This window comes from Prosopis cineraria, unplaced genomic scaffold, assembly GCF_029017545.1.
Source record: "Prosopis cineraria cultivar Desert tree isolate PC_DT_omini unplaced genomic scaffold, ASM2901754v1 PC5, whole genome shotgun sequence".
Taxonomy (NCBI): Eukaryota; Viridiplantae; Streptophyta; class Magnoliopsida; order Fabales; family Fabaceae; genus Prosopis; species Prosopis cineraria.
The window spans coordinates 39,637,192-39,655,515 of NW_026555336.1; the positions used below are offsets into that span (position 1 = coordinate 39,637,192).

Below are 18,324 nucleotides of genomic sequence, written 5' to 3' on the forward strand. Positions count from 1 at the left end.
TAGACATATCACAATTCACACGTATAGGAATTTTCCGTGAGGAGATAGAGCTAGAAAACGGACTAACCATGACAGGTTCAGGCAATACGATGCGGACTTAAAAAAAAAGGCCTCCATTTAAATGAGTCCCAATCAAACCTGCATTACGGGCTCTGGAAAAGCGCGGAGTGAAATAATAGATGGCTTTATAAGAATTATTTATTTATTTGTATGTCCACGTCTTCTTGGTTGAAAGAAAAAGAAAGGTGGATCAATATGGCTCGCCAATGGAATGAGACCTTGGACCATTAGATGTTCCAACAACGACCATCATGTGCCTTTCAAAGATTCCATTACTGCCTTTATTATCTCCCCATTACCATTTTATTGAGAAAAAGGGGATGACAACTAATGATATTATCATAATTTAAGTTTTTAATTTCCATATTTATTTTTTCTTTCTAGTGCTAAAAATATATAAATTTTTTTTGATTTTGTATTAATCTCTAAAAATCTTTAAAACGATTTCATTGATTAAATTTGAGGGAAAAATTTAGTTGATTTAGTTACTCAATTGAAAAAGAAAAGATAGAATGTGTGTGTGTGTGTTAAAAAATAGAAGATGGGGATGGTTGGAGCGAGAAAGTGAGAGACCGGAAGGGGGGGCCACGTAAGCAGCATTATTGGTGGGGTGTGTTTGGTCAAGTTCTCTGCATCTTCCTCCTTCAAGAAAGTGAAAGCTTCCGTTCTCCCTCTCCTCCTCTTTCCTCCTCTCTGGGCCCCCCTATTCATTTTATATGTCTCCATCGTCTCCCGTTCTCACCTTTTTTATTTATTTTATTTTTTATATTCATTATCACGCACGTTTTCCCCCATTTTCTCTGCTTTCTCAACATCATCTCTCATATCTTACTCCCTATTTATTATTATTTGTTCATGCAAATAATGAACATAAAATGTCATTACAATAACACAAATATATAAATAGTTAAAATTATAAAATGTCATTATATGTTTCATATCGCTAATTTATTCCGTTAAAGATCAATACAAGTGTTGGAGTTCGCTTGATGCTTTTAGCACATTGCACAATCAGAGGCCCGAAACGTAGCTTCTCAAGAGGCCTGGCCCAATATGTCCCCCAAATTAGCAGGCCTTGGAACAGTCTATGAAGCCTATTCATTTGAATCACCAACAACAATATGAATGAAGTGGCCCGACTTAACAATAAAATTTGCTTCCGTTGGATACAGATACGGCTCCGTATTGATAGGTTTGAATTCTGCCATGAATGTTTTCACTACCTCACAGTATAACTCTTGATGGCTTAATTCTACTTTAAAAAAAATAAAATGAATGGGCGCAATTTCCAAATGGATGGTTTTGTTTATTGTGAACTTGGTGCAAAATTGGCAGATAGGTCGAGCCCAATGCGCACGAACAAGGAAATAGGTAGGTGGCATGGAAAAGTTGGGAAAAGCCCACGCTGCAGCAACCATTGGCATTGCATTGACTATTAAATTTGGAGGGAACAAAGGTTGCGTCGTCGAATTCACGAATAGTAGAACGCAGCTGATCCGGGTACTTCTGGAGCAGAACCAGGTAAATCCGAGCCTTCCTCTTTCTTCCATTCTCAATTCTACATATTCTCTTTCGTCTTTCCTCTATGCCCATGTTATATTTCATCTTTTTTCGCCCTGTTTCAGTTGTTTATTTTCTCTCATGCTGCACAATTCCTTCTTTCTCCAACCAAATTCAGTTTTGTAGTGTTCTTTTCTCTCGTTTGCTGATATCAATTTCTGCTCGCCATTTTATTGTGCTGTCCGTTGTTTCCTGGAAAAATAAACCAATTGCCGAATGACATCGTTCAGGCCAAGGTCGTGGTTGTTGGACGTGCCTCCCTCTGTCGCTTGACCCCTTTTCTGATCTTCCGTCGAGCTGCTTCTGCGTATGTGGTCTGAATTTTGTTACTTCCATTAATTTTGAGTTGTTCCATTAAAGAAGCTAGCTTGAATCTACCTTCACTTCTTTTCACAGCCTTGAAAGATATGAATTGGGTTCAGCGCAAGATCTACCTCTACAATGTAACTTTTGGCCTTTATATGCTAGACTGGTGGGAGCGTTGTCTTTTTAGTATCCTCTATTCTTTCTTTACTGCTAAACATAGTTGTTGTTTCGTAATCTGCTAAACATAGTTTTTGTTTCGTAATTTCACAACTCCAAAAATAGATCATTTTGCACTGGTGGAGCAGACTCGAATGTGATGATTCTATAAATTACAAGCTCATTATGTTCATTGCTTAATGGTTTATGTACATGAAACTTAAATTATACAAAATACCAAGTTTTGATTATTCCTAGGTATGGGATTGCCTGAAATTGTGAAACTAAGGTCCTGCCTGGTTACTAGAATGAAATGAATTGAAAAAATCAAAGTAAAAATGAACTAAATCACCCTTTCTTCTTATGATAAGCATGACAAAACTTATTAATATATATCACAAATGTGAAAATCATCACACCTTTTAAAAATTTTATGAATCATGATTCCCAATCTCATGAACTAATCATCCCTCTCTTTTACGAATGTAGTTCACCTTTTTCTTTTTATCATCTTATTTTTATATTTATTTTTTCATTCTATTTCATTTCAATCCTTTCTAGTAACCAAATGGGACTTGGCATCAGTAGCTTTTTAATTAGTCTGTTCTGCATTTTAACTATTTGGACAGCCAATACAAGTTAAGAGATCTTTTCTTTTACAAAGAAGTTGAAGATTTTCCTGAGCTCATAAGCGATCCTGCTAGCTGGGCTTTGTACTTGTGACTTCCTGAATTTTTTCCAGATATTTTGGTGATTGTACTTCTGTGGTTTGTACTCTACAACTGGTCGCGATATGCCAATGAATTCCTCAAGAGGTAGCATACTTCACTTATAAATTCTTTCCGATTATTTTACTAAGTTGTCCGTGCACATGCAATCATCTCTTATTTCTTAACATGTATGTACTTTTATGTATAGTGGGATAAAGGCTTGTTGTTGTTGTTGTTGTATGTACTTTTATGTCTTGGAGAGATAAATATCTATTAATCCATGATAATTTTTTTTTTAAGAAAAAAAGTTTAGGTGAGTTGGGTAATCCATGCTAATTTTAATTGCAATACTTTTATGATTTACAGTATGTAATGTTTCACTTTAATAAATTGCACATGAGGCATGAAGTCTCTAAACTCAAAGGAAGAACAAACTTCGGATCAGTTAGGTTAACAGATTCCTACCAAAAGGAACTAAGGAAGAATATATTCTCCAATTACCCTTCTGCTGTACGACTCCCTTTTGACTGAACTATAAGTGAAATCAGAAAAAGGTGATGATTCTATGTTTAACTTCTATATAAACTTCAAGAACCAGACCTTCAAGCAAAACTTGAAAACAGATGAGTGTTGGAATGAAATACTTTTCTCTCTCTGAATGTTGTAAGCAAGAGACTGCCGAAATCCAAGACAAAATGAGTAAGTAAACATTCAATTCTGAAGCAATATTATAACTAGGCATCCAATTTAGCTCCCATACTCAGTTATGTATGTATAGGGAATATTAGAAGGCAGATAACAAGTTGCACTATAGAGAAGGCAAGGTTATGTTGTGTCACTTACGGTATTGCAAACCTATAAGAATAGATATGCTTTCATGTGGTTTTAGAACATTTTTGTTCAGTGTACTTTGTTTCATGTATTGCGGCTGCATACATGCTTTGTTGTGCTCATGCCTTTATGGGCTTCCACTTTTCTTTTATAATCTCTACCATTATCGTGACAATCTTGACTGTTACTGTCTTACTAGGGATATTTTCTATTGAGTGTAGGGGGATGTAAATTGGATTTGCATGCGTGCGTGAGAGAGGGAGGCTTTAACATAGCCCTTTATGAGTGGATGGATGAAGTGAAAGAATGAAGTGTAAATATGAGCGGCTGGTGATAAGGGGCGTGATTTTTACGCTCTATGAGTGGATGGATGGAGTGAAAAAATGAAGTATAAATATGAGCGGCTGGTGATAAGGGGCGTGATTTTTACGCTCTATGAGTGGATGGATGGAGTGAAAAAAATGAAGTATAAATATGAGCGGCTGGTGATAAGGGGCGTGATTTTTACGCTAAGAGCCCAAGATTGGATATGAATCTGTATGCATAGTCCTTTCAAGTCCCCTGGGTGATATAACTTTCACATTGGAATAAGAAGGCACTGATGGATCAGTTCAAAATCCTAAAAAGGTTATCCTGGAAGGAATTTTTAGACAGCTAGTTCACTTATTACAATTACATAATACTACTGTTCTAAGATTTGAATTTGCATCAATGGTGTGCCGAGGGTACAAAAGAAATTGCTACCTGGGGGTTAATCTATTGGGAGATCAAGCTTTCTGCTATCGGATTGTTTCTCGAGATTCATGAAGGCAATAGAATAGTTTTGGTCATGAATCTCAAGATAATCACTCAGCAGAGAGTTCAGTTCTAAACCCTTTTCTTCTCTGAACTGTAATATTTTCGTTTCAGGTACGTATGGTGAGAATCAGAGAACCATTCTCTTTGGGAAGGTGCCAATGTGGATTTTGATGTTGAGATTCAAGTATATTGCAGCTGCGCTGTATATCTAGAAATTCTTGGGGGACATAGTTTACTTATCCGGGTAAATTAAGCCAATAAATAGCAGCCATGTGGATCTGCTGGGTGATGACTCGCCTTTGACACGTGGAATTTGTATGCTCCTCTTAATTGCCATGAAGAGTTTGTTTAGGGAAGATTTTTTGATCATTGAATCGTTCACTTCTTTTTACTAGCGACTAGAACATTTGGTTGTAGAAAAAGTTTTAGGTAAATATAATATGTCAAGCATCATTTGTTGAAAATTAGAATTATTTATCATTCTTTAAGATTGTGATCTAGAAATGGCTCTTATTATTTAATATACAACTTTTTCCAGCTACAACTACAATTGTGAGGGTTTTGAAAATATTTTGCCCAGATCTCATTCTAACTAATTAACTAGCTGGAATGTTACGAGAATAAGTGAAGCAGAGAGCAAAAGCAATTTTATTTAATGATTTAAACTTTTCAAAATGTCTCGTCAACGGTGCCTTGCATGAATTTATAAGTTATTGTTTCATTTCTTCCTTCCACTTGGTGAAGTTATTTTTGGTTTCGCGACAATTAACTGTATGGATAGTCGACAATGGCGAACCACTTGGCTACTTGTTTTGCTAATACGTATATTTTTCTGACTAAAAGTAACTTACTATAAAGAGTGCTGAAAAAATAATTTTTTATGTAACAGAAATTTTAACAGTCAATAATTTCGAGCAATATACAATTAGCCAATCATTTTAATATCATTATTTTTTTTTTCAAAAAAAAGACAGATGAATGAGATTATATTCAACTTGAAAAATAATCACACGAGGGTGAGGGGCGTGCCCTTTTGTACAAAAGAATAATGGGTCTTCTAGATAGAAAATAGGATTTTATCTAATACCTCATAGTACCTAGTGTTTCCATTTATGTTTTAAATCATTTACTATTCTGTGACAAATCTAAGTACCATCTGAAAGTTCTTGTCAAAAACAAGCCAAATAACAGAAATGTAGAACAAATTGTACTGTAGCCACCATAAGCTTATATGCCAACTGATGCTTCCTTGTAATTTGTGCAAAATGTTTGCTTCCAGACACAGCATTTTAAGAATACTAGCAGACTACTAGATGTAGGACACTGAATAACAAGTGAATGACAATAATTGTAAAGATCATCTTGCCATGCAGCATCCTTTGTTGTTTATCTACATCAAAATGCATGTTTATTAAGAAAAGAATTAACCATTAACAACAACACATAGAAAGGACAACTTCGTCAATACATTCCGCCAGAAAGTCACCAAATTTATTAACAAGATTTTCCAAACCAGCCTGTTTGACTAAAGAAAAAGGCATTCTAGATCCAGCGGCAAGTTGTTTTGGAATATCCACGACGATATTTAGAATAAAAGCAAATAAAATCACAGAATTTTAGACAGTTGAATTGACATTAATTGCACTTTTATAATCAAGGAAGTTTAACAGCCTCCCTAATTCTCATTAAGGCACTTCTTCCATCCTCATATATAAAATATTTTTAATTAAATCTCACACATCAATAAAAATTTATTATTTAATTAAAATTATACAAAATCACAATGATTTTTCTCAGCCTTACCTCTAATAATGTCACAATTAAAGCACATAATTAATACCTCATCTACTTTTCAAGATAAGATCCAAATTGTTTGGTCCGTCAAAAATATTATTCACACCCCTTACATTTAGGACTAATAAATTTCTAAAAAACATATATAAGGATGATAGGAGAAATTCCTAAAATTTAAACACCCCCAAAAATTGTCAAATCTAAGTACAACTAGGATGATTGATATCAATTGATTACCTTTGTTTGCTAAGATAATAAACTGTCAGATCTTTACATAGAGAAAATATCCGGAAACCATCCTTCAAAGTCCGAAGGATATTTTCAGAAACCATGCTAACACGTCAATTTTTTTAACTAGGTGTTACATTAATAAGACTAGTTTCTTGGTTCATCAAATCTGCCACAAAAAGCAGGAACGCAAGGAGACCCCCGAAACCTCATTCCCAACAGAAATATCCAGAAACTTTACAACAAGTTTTGTTGATTCTGCTGTGCTTTTGCTGCTGTTAAGTATCTAGATTTGCCAGACCCTGAGATGTTGAATCATAGATCTCAGGAATTCGAAACTCCTCACAGTCTGTAGAGCCATTTCTTGTGAAAAATGCAATAAGGGTGTTCATCATCCTACTCACAGCTGACTGAAATTCACTTTTGCTGTTATCTGTCGTACTTTTTCTACTTTGATCTAAATTATGTGCAACTGAGCCGACTGCATTGCCATCCACATATGATTTACATGCCGACAGTATGTTAGTGGCTCGGTTTTGAAAGTGCCCAGCGACGAACCCCTCAAAGTGCTGCAGAACACAGAAGAGAACAAAATGAGATTATCATTCAGGGTTCAAGTTCCTACCACATCCACATCATGACATACATTGGGCGTAGAGGTTTGTCTAGATTCCCGCCATAAAGCTCACTAAATCCGCCATACTTATAATTTGAGGAACAAAGAGAGAATAGATGATAAATCATTGTAGCCAACAAACCTCTGGAGGTTTTCGCAGTGTATACATCATTGTCTTCAAGGACAAGATGAATGTATTCTCGTTGTACTCCTTGGATTTTCTCTCCCCCACTGAACCAACAAAGGCTGATGAATAACCGGGCTCATTAAAGAAGGGCTTCTCATTCAGAATCAGAGCTTGTATAGAAACCAGAACTTGAAGCATGGTTGATTTGTCTGGTATCCAGTTTTCACTACTCTTACCACGCCAAGTGCCCAAAAGACTGAGGCAGACTTTTCCGCACTCATATAAATTTGGATTTATCCTTAGGCCACCTGAGTAGTACTGCACCTTCTGCAAAAGTTAAGCCCAATTTCAGACATCTGCAGCACAAGACACATTCCAAAACAAGTGGAATATAAGCGATACTTACAGGTGGATCTGCAGGGTAAGATAAAGGAAAGAGGCAATCGAAAAAGAAAAGGCCATCATGGTACGGGGTGCCAGAAGGTCCAATAATGACAGCCCTTAGAAGCTCCATCCTCGATTCACAAACTCGCACAAAAATAGTTTCTGCACATACAAGATCGTGAGATGCAGACAAAATCAAAGATGATTAAAAGTCAAAGGATAAAAACCAATTTCCATAAAAGGTTAAATTTCATAACAAAGCAAATTAATAGAAATAGTAAGAAAGACATAAATGACATTGCGTGATGATTATATAATTATAATGTATCCCAAACAAGCAAAACAGGAACAATGGAAGGGAACAAAACCCTTGAAAAATTATCAGAACCCATGGTTATAATAGCAAGGCATACACATTCTTAAAAAGGATAAGGAGGAAAAAAGAAACGAACAAGGTGAAAATTCACCTGGCAAGTTTTCCTCCAAAATTTTCCACTCCTCCTGGATTTTTTTTGCCCAATTCTTTGATTGCTGTCAACAGAACAGGATTCTGTTTAATAAAATGAGTTTAAACATAAGTCAAAAGGAGTGAGATTTTGACAAGTTTCTAATATATGATACCTGGTGCTCTGAAGAGCCTTCTTTATCAAAGAAATGATCCTGAAAAGAATCAACAGTATCAAATTGCTTAAATTGTTGGGACTTTTGAATGATGGCATCTTCAGTTTCTTTTCTTTTACCCTTAGAACTGGACTCTGTGTTGCCCATAGCAATGTCGTGCTTGGATACATTTGAATCAAAATCCTTCAACCATGGCAGTGATGCCTCTACCCCGGGAGGTAAATCCACACTGTCAAACTGATCCTGCATACTTGTGTAATCATCTTCATATGTAAAGTCATTGTTGTCGTAAAAATCATAGGTATTATCCTCATCCACATCATCATCAGCATCAACATCATCATCATCATCATTCATTCCATCATTTTCATCCTGATAAGAAAAATCAGAATTGGGACTATTAACATTATTTGAGGACATGGAACTCTTGGAAATATCACCACTTCCCGATGATTCTCCCACAGTCACAGAATTTCCATGATCGCTTATAGAAGCATCCTGTGGAAAGTAAAGATCAAACTTAAAGACCTTTATAAATCAAAAAATCATGTCAAGAAAATGGATTCATCATTGTTCATCCAGCAAAATAATATTGTATAGCTTGATATTTCCACTCCAGAAACTGATTTCGATTAGCTGAAAAGGCAGATACCCATGCATGGATAAAAATATTAATAATTTCTCTTACTGTTAATTTTTAAGTCAGACCTACTAATAGGGTTGTAAAGTATACAAGTGCAGCTGAGCAACAGCCTGCTGCATGAGACCCAGTGCTGCAATTAAGCATTGGTTATTGGTTACATTCCAAGTAAGCTTGCTTTGCTCAAACATTTTCCTACTCCTAAACCTTAGTATTGCCATATTATGAAGATTTAGCCACTTTATGACACCTTAATACAGAACTTTGATTAGTAATATGGCTCAGTTACAACTGATGATCATCAAGCTGACACTCATTGCTTTGAGGAGCAAATTAAGATCCGTACTGCTAATTTAAAAGGAAACTAAAGATTCAGCACGCATTATCAAATCTAGAATTAAGCTGACTTGCAGTTAACACTTCAATTGACTGCCCAGTCTTAATGAATCTTCACAGGAAAAAGGCAACAGCTTGTACAAAAATTTCCAGGTATGAAATCATTTATCACACTAACAATTTTTCAAACCAGCTATTTGCCGATCCTTTTTATGGAAGAGAAAGGGGAGCCTGGGACATGAGAGGCAAGTGTGGCACACTACTTGATTCCAGCAGTTTTTTTCTCCTTTTCTAAAATCTAAGAGACAAAGCACTGGAAGACCAAACCAACAAAACCCACACAAGTAGGGAAGGACGAATCGCCTGACAAGGTTCGGCAAAGCCACTGACATTGTTCTTGCCAACATAAACTTGACAACAATACCATTATGCACGGCAGCAAGGAGAAATCAAATCAAGCATGGCTCTCAATTAACCCAAAACGTGAAAGCCAATCTATTAATGAAAAAGAAAAGAAACTATTTATAAAAAGGGGAAACATCGACAGTAAGTGAACTACAAACTCCAACCCAATTTTTAAAATTAAAAAAAAAAAAAAACTCAAGCAGTAGCACACTTTAAGCAGTTTAAACGATCACCAAAGAAGGCTAAAATTGAAAGCAGGCGAATCAAAGTCAAAACCGAAAATAATCAAAATTGATCAATAATGTGTCGGTTTAAGGGCAGATTTGATCATATCTAGCTAGGGAAAATATAATTCCACCGAAACACAAACAAAAACGCAAGGAAGAATTCAAACCATCTATGGAATAATTTAGAAAAGAGTACCTCTTCATGTTTGCGTCTCTTCGCCGTCCCTGAATTTACAGGATTTTCAGGGACGCAATCAGCCACCTCAAGATCCATGAGCAGTCGATAAAAACCCAAACACGAGACCAGAGAGCGAGTACGGAGAGGAAAAAGTCGTTCTCTCCTCCCAATAAGAGAGAGGACTGAGGAGGGGTTGGTTTGGGAATTATAGTGATCGAGTCGAGCATGAGACGCGGGGAAAGAGAAATTGCCAATTAATTAATTTTATGAAACATTAATTACAATCATTTAAAAATAAATCCAATGTTTAACATAGAAAGTAAAGAGTTCTTATTTTTTTTGGCCAACAAGTAAAGAGAAAATGAAGAAAGCGGAAAATAGAGAGAAGCCAAGTCTGAAAACAGATACTGCAATTCCAATAGTAATTCACCAATTTGTTACATTTCAAGGGAAGACGGACAAGTATACAGCACAGCCCGATGCACTGAATTGCGTCCTATAATTTTCGGTGTTTCATTGGCGACGCGGGTTATGTGCACGTGGAGGGGTCATAACCGAGATGTATGTTTAGTCGCTGTAGGCGTTACCAAACTCGATTATCGCCCCGGATGAATTATCAACGGGGGATGGCTGAAAACGTGTTACACCTAGACCTAGGACATAACAAAAGCCCCTACTCTGAACAAAGGACCCTCACCTTGCCCTCTCGACTATTACTATTTATATTTATTAATAATTTAATATTATTAATATAATTTAAGATTGAGTTGTCAATTGCTAGCCTAACAGATTAAACAGTTGAATATTGTACAATATTTTTAATTGATAGTTTGATTGCCGCATGATAATAAATTATTGCTAAAAATAACAGTGATGATGACTAGAAAAATGGATCCTCCCCGGCCTAGATTTTTCTTCAGTTATTTATTTAGTTTTTGCCATTTGTTTATTATCAATCATGACTCTAAACTTTCCCTTTTTTTAAAGTTAGTCCTTTAGCCTTTTTTACCATAGCAAAAATAATTAATGTTTTCCATTAATTCACATGTCATCCAAAATCATAACGCGGTGATCTATGTTAGCAAAAAATTGTCATGGTTTGCTCCATGACATTTCTCCAACCTTATTTTCAAATCATGAGAAGAAAATAATTTTATTTTACCGATAGGAGGAAAGAGCATAATTTATAATGAACCGATAATCGTTGGTTTTACTGTGTTTGTAGAAAATTTCGACTAATTTACTTCAATGATCTCATATAAAACAATCAATTCCATTTAATATAATTCAAAGAGAAAGAGGAAGAAAAATTAATTTTGAAAAATAAAAATAACTAGATATTCGGCATTCTGTCCACAAATTTCTGATTTCTGCTTCCTTCCATTGTTAGTTTATTTCCCCAAGGGCATAATTAAATCTAGGATCAAATCAGCCAATAGATAGATTTAGTATTTTTAAATTTTGAAATGACAAAATGTTTGATTACTTTTACACATTGATAGTTGAGCTAAAATATAAATCTATGCCAAACGTAGTTATATAATTCTGAAGAAATTAAGCATTGTGTAACTTCATACTTTGCTAATTTATTTGTAAATGATAATATGACCAGAACAACTCTGGATTGTAGTCATTCTTTTCCTATGGTGGATGAGGCTTTCTTATGGATTTATGGAAGAGATGCAGAAAAAGAGGAGATTAAAGAGGCTCTCTTTAGTATGAGACCTTTAAAAGCCATGAGCCCAAATGGGTTTAACGCCCTTTTCTTCCAAAATCAGTGGAACATGGTGCAAGTTGCGATGGTCAAGATAGTGAAAGATATTTTTTCGGATCCTCATAAGATTAAAGAGGTGAACAATACACTACTTGTTCTTATACTTAAGAAGGATCCACCGAAGACTTTCAAAGATCTCTGATCTATTAGCCTTTGTAATATTATTTATAAATTGGTCACAAAAATTGTCACGAATTTGTTGAAACTAATTTTGCCACTTATTGTCTCACTGAATCAATGCAGTTTTGTCCCAAGTCAACATAATACATATAAAATCTTTGTGGCTCAAGAGGCTATTCACTCGATGAGGAATATAAAAAGGAAGCAAGATTTTATGGCTATCAAAATTAATTTTGTGAAGGCCTGTAATAGAGTAAATTGGGGTTTTCTTAAAAGTTGTTTATAGGAATTCATGCTTCCACCCCAGTATATTAATCTCATCAATTGTTGCATATCTATAACAAGTTTGCAATTGCTTTAGAATGGTGAGAAGGCTGAAACTTTTGCGACTTTTAAGGGAGTTTGCCAAGGAATCGATATTTGCTTATATGTTTGTGATTTGCATGGAGAAACTAACGCATCTTATTCAGATAAACACAGAAAATGAGAGTTGGAAACTAATGCACCTCATGAGAATAAGTCTAACTAGAGTGTTTTTCTCCTCTAATGTCAATCATATAATTATAAAGTGTCATGAATTAAGCACTACCTTATGGTTTATGCAAACAGGTGATCTTGGCAAATATCTGAGAGTACCCCTTCATCTTCAAAGAGTTGGAAAGAAGACTTTTAAGGGGTAGTAGATAAAGTCAAGCCTAAATTGGATAATTGAAAAGTAAACTCTTTATCTCTTGTTATTCACAGTACTCTTATTTCATCGATAACAAGCGCTATTCCTAGCTACTTAATGCAAATGACATGTTTACTAGTTAGTACATGTGATGACTTGGATAGAGGTAACCATCACTTTTGTTGGGGTAATATAGGGGAGCGTTGTTGAATTCCTCTTGTTACTTGGAATGAGGTTTGTAAGCTAAAGGATAGAGGTGGTCTTGGGCTTTGCCAAGCTCAACTGCAGAATCAGTCCTTATTAATGAAGCTTGGTTGGAATTTAACAAAAAGGAGGGATGATTTTTGAGTAAAGGCGGTTAGAAATAAATATAATTGTGAAAATGATTTAATCCCTGAAATTGATGTGAAAAGGATTGGATTAAATATCTAGTATGGAATTAAAAAAACTTAGGATAAGGTTTATGAGGGGATGAAGATTGTCAATGGTCGTGATGATGTGAGGTGGCGTAAGGAGAGAAATGGTTTATTCTCAGTCAAATCAGCCTATAATCATCTTTAACAGGATGGCATGAGTGGAGAACTTATCTAGAGGAAGATTTGGAAATTGCAAATTCCATAGAGGTGTATATCATTTTAAATTAAAAAGTTTCAAATTCACAACCAACGATTGACATTTACAGTAAAATAAATTCATATTCACATTTTACAATAAATAAACAAATAAAAAATCCAAAGAGCATGAAGCTTCATCCAACACTAATCAATATTTTGAAAACCAAATTCCTAGAAAAAAGAATTTTAACCTTGAAACCTTCAAACCTTTAATTTGAAACCCAAATGGAGACTAGGATTTTCACAAACTTCAAATCTTGTCTCTTGCGATGTGTGCAATACTCTTGATTCATAATTCCATATAACAATTTATAAAATAAAATTTCATATTTTTCAAAGACTTACCCAGGATCTTGCCTCAAGGAATCCACCACATAAATAAATAGTATAGCCTAAGCTAGTGGAGGGGGCTTCCACCTTTGAGGCCTAACACAACCTTAAAGATAACAAAACAATCTATAAAATAACATCACAACATTCAACCCAATTATAATACAGTATCCAATGCTAATAATGAGTCCAAAAACACAATTTATTAGAATTAAGGGATATTGCATAATTTTAAAAGTCAGCTGAATATATCAAAACCTAACACTTGACATTTGTACAATTAACTCCCAATTTATAGCACATATAGTATATGGAATAAGGGAGATGTGATCTGTATCAGGGAAAGGGGGGTCATCGCTTGGGTACCTTCCCTACAATATTAGAGCTATCACTTGAAAAATGTTAAATGAGGGGTGAGACAAATCTTAATAACCAAAAGTAAATTTTTTAACATTCTTAACCATGTTAATTAAAATTACCAATAATTTAACATTATCACAATAATTCCAATCACCTTACAATTGGTTTTTCCTTCTCTTTGATTTCTTTTCTCCTCGACTTTTTCTCTACTTCCTATTTCAATATTTAGTCTAAATCAATAATAATGACATATTTTAAACTCTTCATTTTTAATATATACAACATTTTATTATTGGAATTTTTTATGGTATTTCACAATACACGATGCATATATCTAAGATCCTTCTGTTGCATTATCCATGTATAGGACTAGGGTTGTCTATATCCAACATTTGCTTCTAAATCCTTCTCTTCGAAGTTTGCTTCTACATTTACTAATTCTTTTCTTATCATCTCAATGCTCTATTCTGTGCTAACTAGCTTTTCCTTTATCTTGTTCATTTTTGTTTCCAGAATCCCCTAGTGTTGCTTCAACTTGTTCACTTTCTCTACCTTCTCAGCATATCCTCTCATATTTAAAGCATAATTAACAAGAGGCTCCAGCCACCTCAAGTCTAATCTACTTATCTCAAGTTCCTCCCATAAATACTGAAGCTGCTCACATGCCTCCTCATTCATATCTCTCCACTTCTTGTTCTCGAGAAATTGTATAACTCGACCCAATGCAGTAAATGCCCACTCTGTAAACCTATGATTCTTGTTCCTTTTATAGTCCAGTAATGAAGGATGCCACGAACATACTTGCTCTAATAATGGAATAAGTGGTTTCTCTATTTTTCCCACATCCTTGAAATCAACCATAACATCTTCATCTTTTTAGTTCATATCTTTAGGTTCCTTGGATAAGGAAGGATATGTTGGGCGACTTGTAGGCTCAGTGCCTTCAAATGTCACCGAAAAAATCTCAACTTCAACAATACATTTGTCATTAGAAATATAACTACTAGATAGGTCTTGAAGTTGACTTAGTGGCATGAAAATATGGTAGCCCCAACCACCACTATTTGCAAAAAACTTATCTGCTTCATATGCATGTTATTCACTCAAATATGATTTAACATCTTGAAACATAAGAAAGGACTTTAAAAATGAAAACACGATAAATGGAAGCAAACTAAAGTTCATATCAATGAATTTATATGGAGTTTTTTTTCTTTATATTTTTTTCATTTTCTTATCTTTTATGAAACATGAAATCATCTTAATTTCATGAAATTCATGGATTCTCAATTTTAGAAGATTTATTTTTGCGAGAAATGATACCTCCTTTTATTATAGATTTTGTTTTAGAAATATGATTGACCACGGTTAACCTGAAGGCTGCATGTATACTCCAGCCTTGAGGCAAACTAGAAGCATCAGCTACTTCCAAATATATAGCCAATGACTTCCCATCTGCTCTTCCTCTATTTATAGTAAGTTGCCTGCCATAATTTTATTTAGATATTCATTACATATTGGACATATGCAACTTCATCGATTTGGATTAACCTTTTAATATCACATGCTTAATTACCAATAAATTAAGTGATTAAAAAAGATTAAGCAGTCAAGTGAATATACCAGCACAACTACCGATAATGAAAACCTCAGAAATGTGTAGAGTATTAGTCTTCAATGAACTGAAGTTGCTGATAGTCCATGCTATTTTCTTGCATGTTATATCCTTTAGCTCTTGACTCTTCATCAGATCATTCACTGATGAATGATGCCTGTATATAATAAAATCTACAAGTACCTTAATTGACATATAGAATACTAAAAAATAGCATCATAATTATCAAAAACTTAGAAATTAATTCACACAAGCTAAAGGGTGAGTATGATTTAAACTAACATGTCAAGGCACATAGTGAATATGGTAAAAGAAAAATGCATTGCAAGTCGGAGGAAGAGAAAATATAAAGGGATGAAAACAAGGAAGGAAATAGAGCATGAGAAACAAGAAAATGGATGTTCCTTTCTTGTTGCATATAGGGAAGAGATTCCAAGATGCATGTCATTATTCTTGAGACTCAGAAATTCTAAATGCAGAGTAAGTACTAGGTAATTCTTTACCAATGCCAATGTTGTACATTGACTTGCATAACCCAAGATTCCACACTAGTATAAATAACCAAATAAAGTCTGTATGAAACCAAATTGCTTTTCATAGCAAAAAAAGTAAAGTATTTCTATGAAAAAATAATATATTATCTCAAAGATAATTTGAAAGGCAATTTTTTTAAAAAAAGAAAATGAATCAATTCTAAATTTATAACTCACGCACACATACTAATATAAGGTTTGAGCTCAGGACCTTACACTAAAAGAAAGGTAGCCTTGTTAATGAGGTGATTGCAATTACAAATATTTCTATTATCATTTCCCTCGTAGTTACACTTAAGCCAATATTAATAGGATTAAGTTTTTTAAAAAAATTGAATTCTTTATATTTATTGATTTCAAGAAAGAATGACAATAAACATAAGCATCTTTAAACAAATTTTAGTTTTAAATTAATTATGACTTTTCATTTTTCTTTAAATACATAAAATGGATTTATTTTTTTGTTCTTTAATTTTTTCTGTCCACGGTTACAGAACACACCGATTATTGATTTTTTTCCCTGCGCAATGCCATCAAGGATTTACAGAGTTAGGATTGTTAACCCATCAAAGATGCACTCTTAATCTCCAATTACCATAGTATAACCCAATCAATTTATATTAATTTCGGTCCTAACATCAAGCTTCTTTGTTCACATTTTCTCATCCTGCTTTTCATTCACATCATTAAACAAATTTTAGTTTTAAATTAATTATGATTTTTTATTTTTTTTTAAATACATTAAATGGATTTTTTTTTGTTCTTCAATTTTTTCTGTCCATGGCTATAGCAAATACTAATTATTGATTTTTTCCCTACGCAACGCGATTAAGGATTTATGGACTTGGGCTTGTTAACCCATCAAGGATGCACTCCTAATCTCCAATTAATATAGTATAACCCACTCAATTTATACTAATTTTGATCTTAACATTAGGCTTCTTTGTTCACATTTTCTCATCTTGCTTTTCATTCAATTACACAATACATATAGGCATGCTTTGTCTTTCTTTTAGTAATAAAAAATTTGTTGTTGACTTTTTTCGTCTTACACATACTTCCTTTTCAATTTTTGAAATTTGTAAGAGTTTCTCCAAGGTTTCGAAAATATGTTAGCCTACATTATATAATACCTGGTAGCATGAAGTATAGTCAAACAACATACATTAATCCTAGCGAGGAAGACATTTATCGAAAGCCTTTTAAAATAGTCAAAAACTTGATTCATAATGCCTCAAATATTTAAGGAATCTTCTTCAATGGAAGGTTGTCTAATAGAAACTCATTGAGAAAAGTCAGAATATTCCTAAACTCATGCTTTCAATTTATGGTCTATGAAAAAAAAAATATCTATAAGGAAATTAGCTCATCTATTCTTTGATAGTTGCTTTTACAAAAACCTCTAAAAAGGTTTCTCAAGAGATGCATAATTTCTAAAAGCCTTTATTGTTGAATCATGAAGATTCATTTTGTATATTTACCATGTAATTATTACTTTGCTTCATTGTCCTTGTATTACCTAGGTTCATAGTCTTTGCATTATTAAAGAAACCTTTAATTTTACAATTTTTAAGGATCACAAATTCCAAATGCATAATAGGTGTACTAGGCAATTCTTTACTTGTTGATTAGCAAATCCTAATATTTGATCGGCACGAAGATCGCCTTTGCCAATAAGGCATGAGGTGACTGTTTCTTCTTCTCCTTCCTTCCTTCCTTTCTTTAATTTCTTATTCCAGTTTGTTGTGTTTCTCAATTGGTAGGCTATGACAAAGGTCTTACTATAGTGAGTCTTACATTCGAGCTATATGAAATTCAAGACTCAGGTCTCACCTTATGGTTGGTGGCTTCTGCAAATCTATCTATTCTCGTAGGCTATGACTTGTCTATTCAAATTTGGCATCGATTAAGGCAATTGTTCTTTGCCCACAAACTCTAAGATCAATAACAAGAGAAAATAATATTTTCTCTCCCTTGGTTTTATCAGACTCTTGCACTTGGAACCAAACCATAATACACCCAAAATTTTCTACATAGGAAGAAATTAATGACTTCATGGTTTATTTATAAGGGAATTTAAAATATTCCTATTGTCATTTTCGATTGTAATGCAGTACTTAAGCCATTATTAATTGGATCAACTGATCAAGGTTTTTCATAAATTGTACTCTTTATATTCATAATTGTTGAAGAAAAGAGTGACATAAATTGCATGTCATTTTTGTTATATGTAAATTTATTATAGGTTTTACTTTTTTTCACATACATTAAAAATATTTATTTTGTGAACGTAAAACATATGAATTGAACTTTATTCATATATGATCTCAG

At 34.0% G+C, this 18,324-nt stretch overlaps 2 protein-coding genes across 5 annotated transcripts; one reads left to right on the plus strand and one right to left on the minus strand.

Annotated features, from left to right (window-relative positions):
- The first annotated feature begins 1,389 nt into the window (after positions 1-1,389).
- On the plus strand, positions 1,390-2,895 carry LOC129310623 (uncharacterized). 3 transcript variants are annotated; one of them, XR_008593154.1, is made up of 4 exons: positions 1,390-1,581; positions 1,686-1,927; positions 2,017-2,112; positions 2,756-2,895. XR_008593154.1 is itself a non-coding variant. In XM_054952520.1 (4 exons), coding segments are annotated over exons 1-4 (315 nt in total). In that variant the 5' UTR covers positions 1,390-1,440; the 3' UTR covers positions 2,757-2,895. The 3 variants fall into 3 exon arrangements, 1 of the variants encoding a protein (XP_054808495.1); XR_008593155.1 differs by having other exon boundaries at positions 1,739-1,927; XM_054952520.1 differs by having other exon boundaries at positions 1,851-1,927.
- Positions 2,896-6,431: 3,536 nt separating this feature from the next.
- Positions 6,432-10,379, minus strand: LOC129310479 (putative ubiquitin-conjugating enzyme E2 38). 2 transcript variants are annotated; one of them, XM_054952329.1, is made up of 6 exons: positions 9,996-10,379; positions 8,192-8,563; positions 8,038-8,101; positions 7,593-7,732; positions 7,202-7,513; positions 6,432-7,012 (listed from the first exon to the last, which is right to left on the minus strand). In XM_054952329.1, the coding sequence occupies exons 1-6, from the start codon at positions 10,071-10,073 to the stop codon at positions 6,722-6,724; spliced, it is 1,257 nt and encodes a 418-aa protein (XP_054808304.1). In that variant the 5' UTR covers positions 10,074-10,379; the 3' UTR covers positions 6,432-6,721. The 2 variants fall into 2 exon arrangements, with proteins under 2 accessions (XP_054808304.1, XP_054808303.1); XM_054952328.1 differs by having other exon boundaries at positions 8,192-8,689; positions 9,996-10,378.
- Positions 10,380-18,324: the final 7,945 nt, after the last annotated feature.

Excerpts from the sequence above, each read along its gene's own strand:
- LOC129310623 (XM_054952520.1), top strand. The coding sequence starts at position 1,441 with ATGGAAAAGTTGGGAAAAGCCCACGCTGCAGCAACCATTGGCATTGCA. Across the intron at positions 1,582-1,850 it reads TACTTCTGGAGCAGAACCAG|GCCAAGGTCGTGGTTGTTGG; the intron begins GTAAATCCGAGC and ends GACATCGTTCAG. Across the intron at positions 1,928-2,016 it reads TTCCGTCGAGCTGCTTCTGC|CCTTGAAAGATATGAATTGG; the intron begins GTATGTGGTCTG and ends TTCTTTTCACAG.
- LOC129310479 (XM_054952328.1), bottom strand. The coding sequence starts at position 10,073 with ATGGATCTTGAGGTGGCTGATTGCGTCCCTGAAAATCCTGTAAATTCA. Across the intron at positions 7,514-7,592 it reads CTTACCCTGCAGATCCACCT|AAGGTGCAGTACTACTCAGG; the intron begins GTAAGTATCGCT and ends TAACTTTTGCAG. Across the intron at positions 7,013-7,201 it reads CACTGCGAAAACCTCCAGAG|CACTTTGAGGGGTTCGTCGC; the intron begins GTTTGTTGGCTA and ends TGTGTTCTGCAG.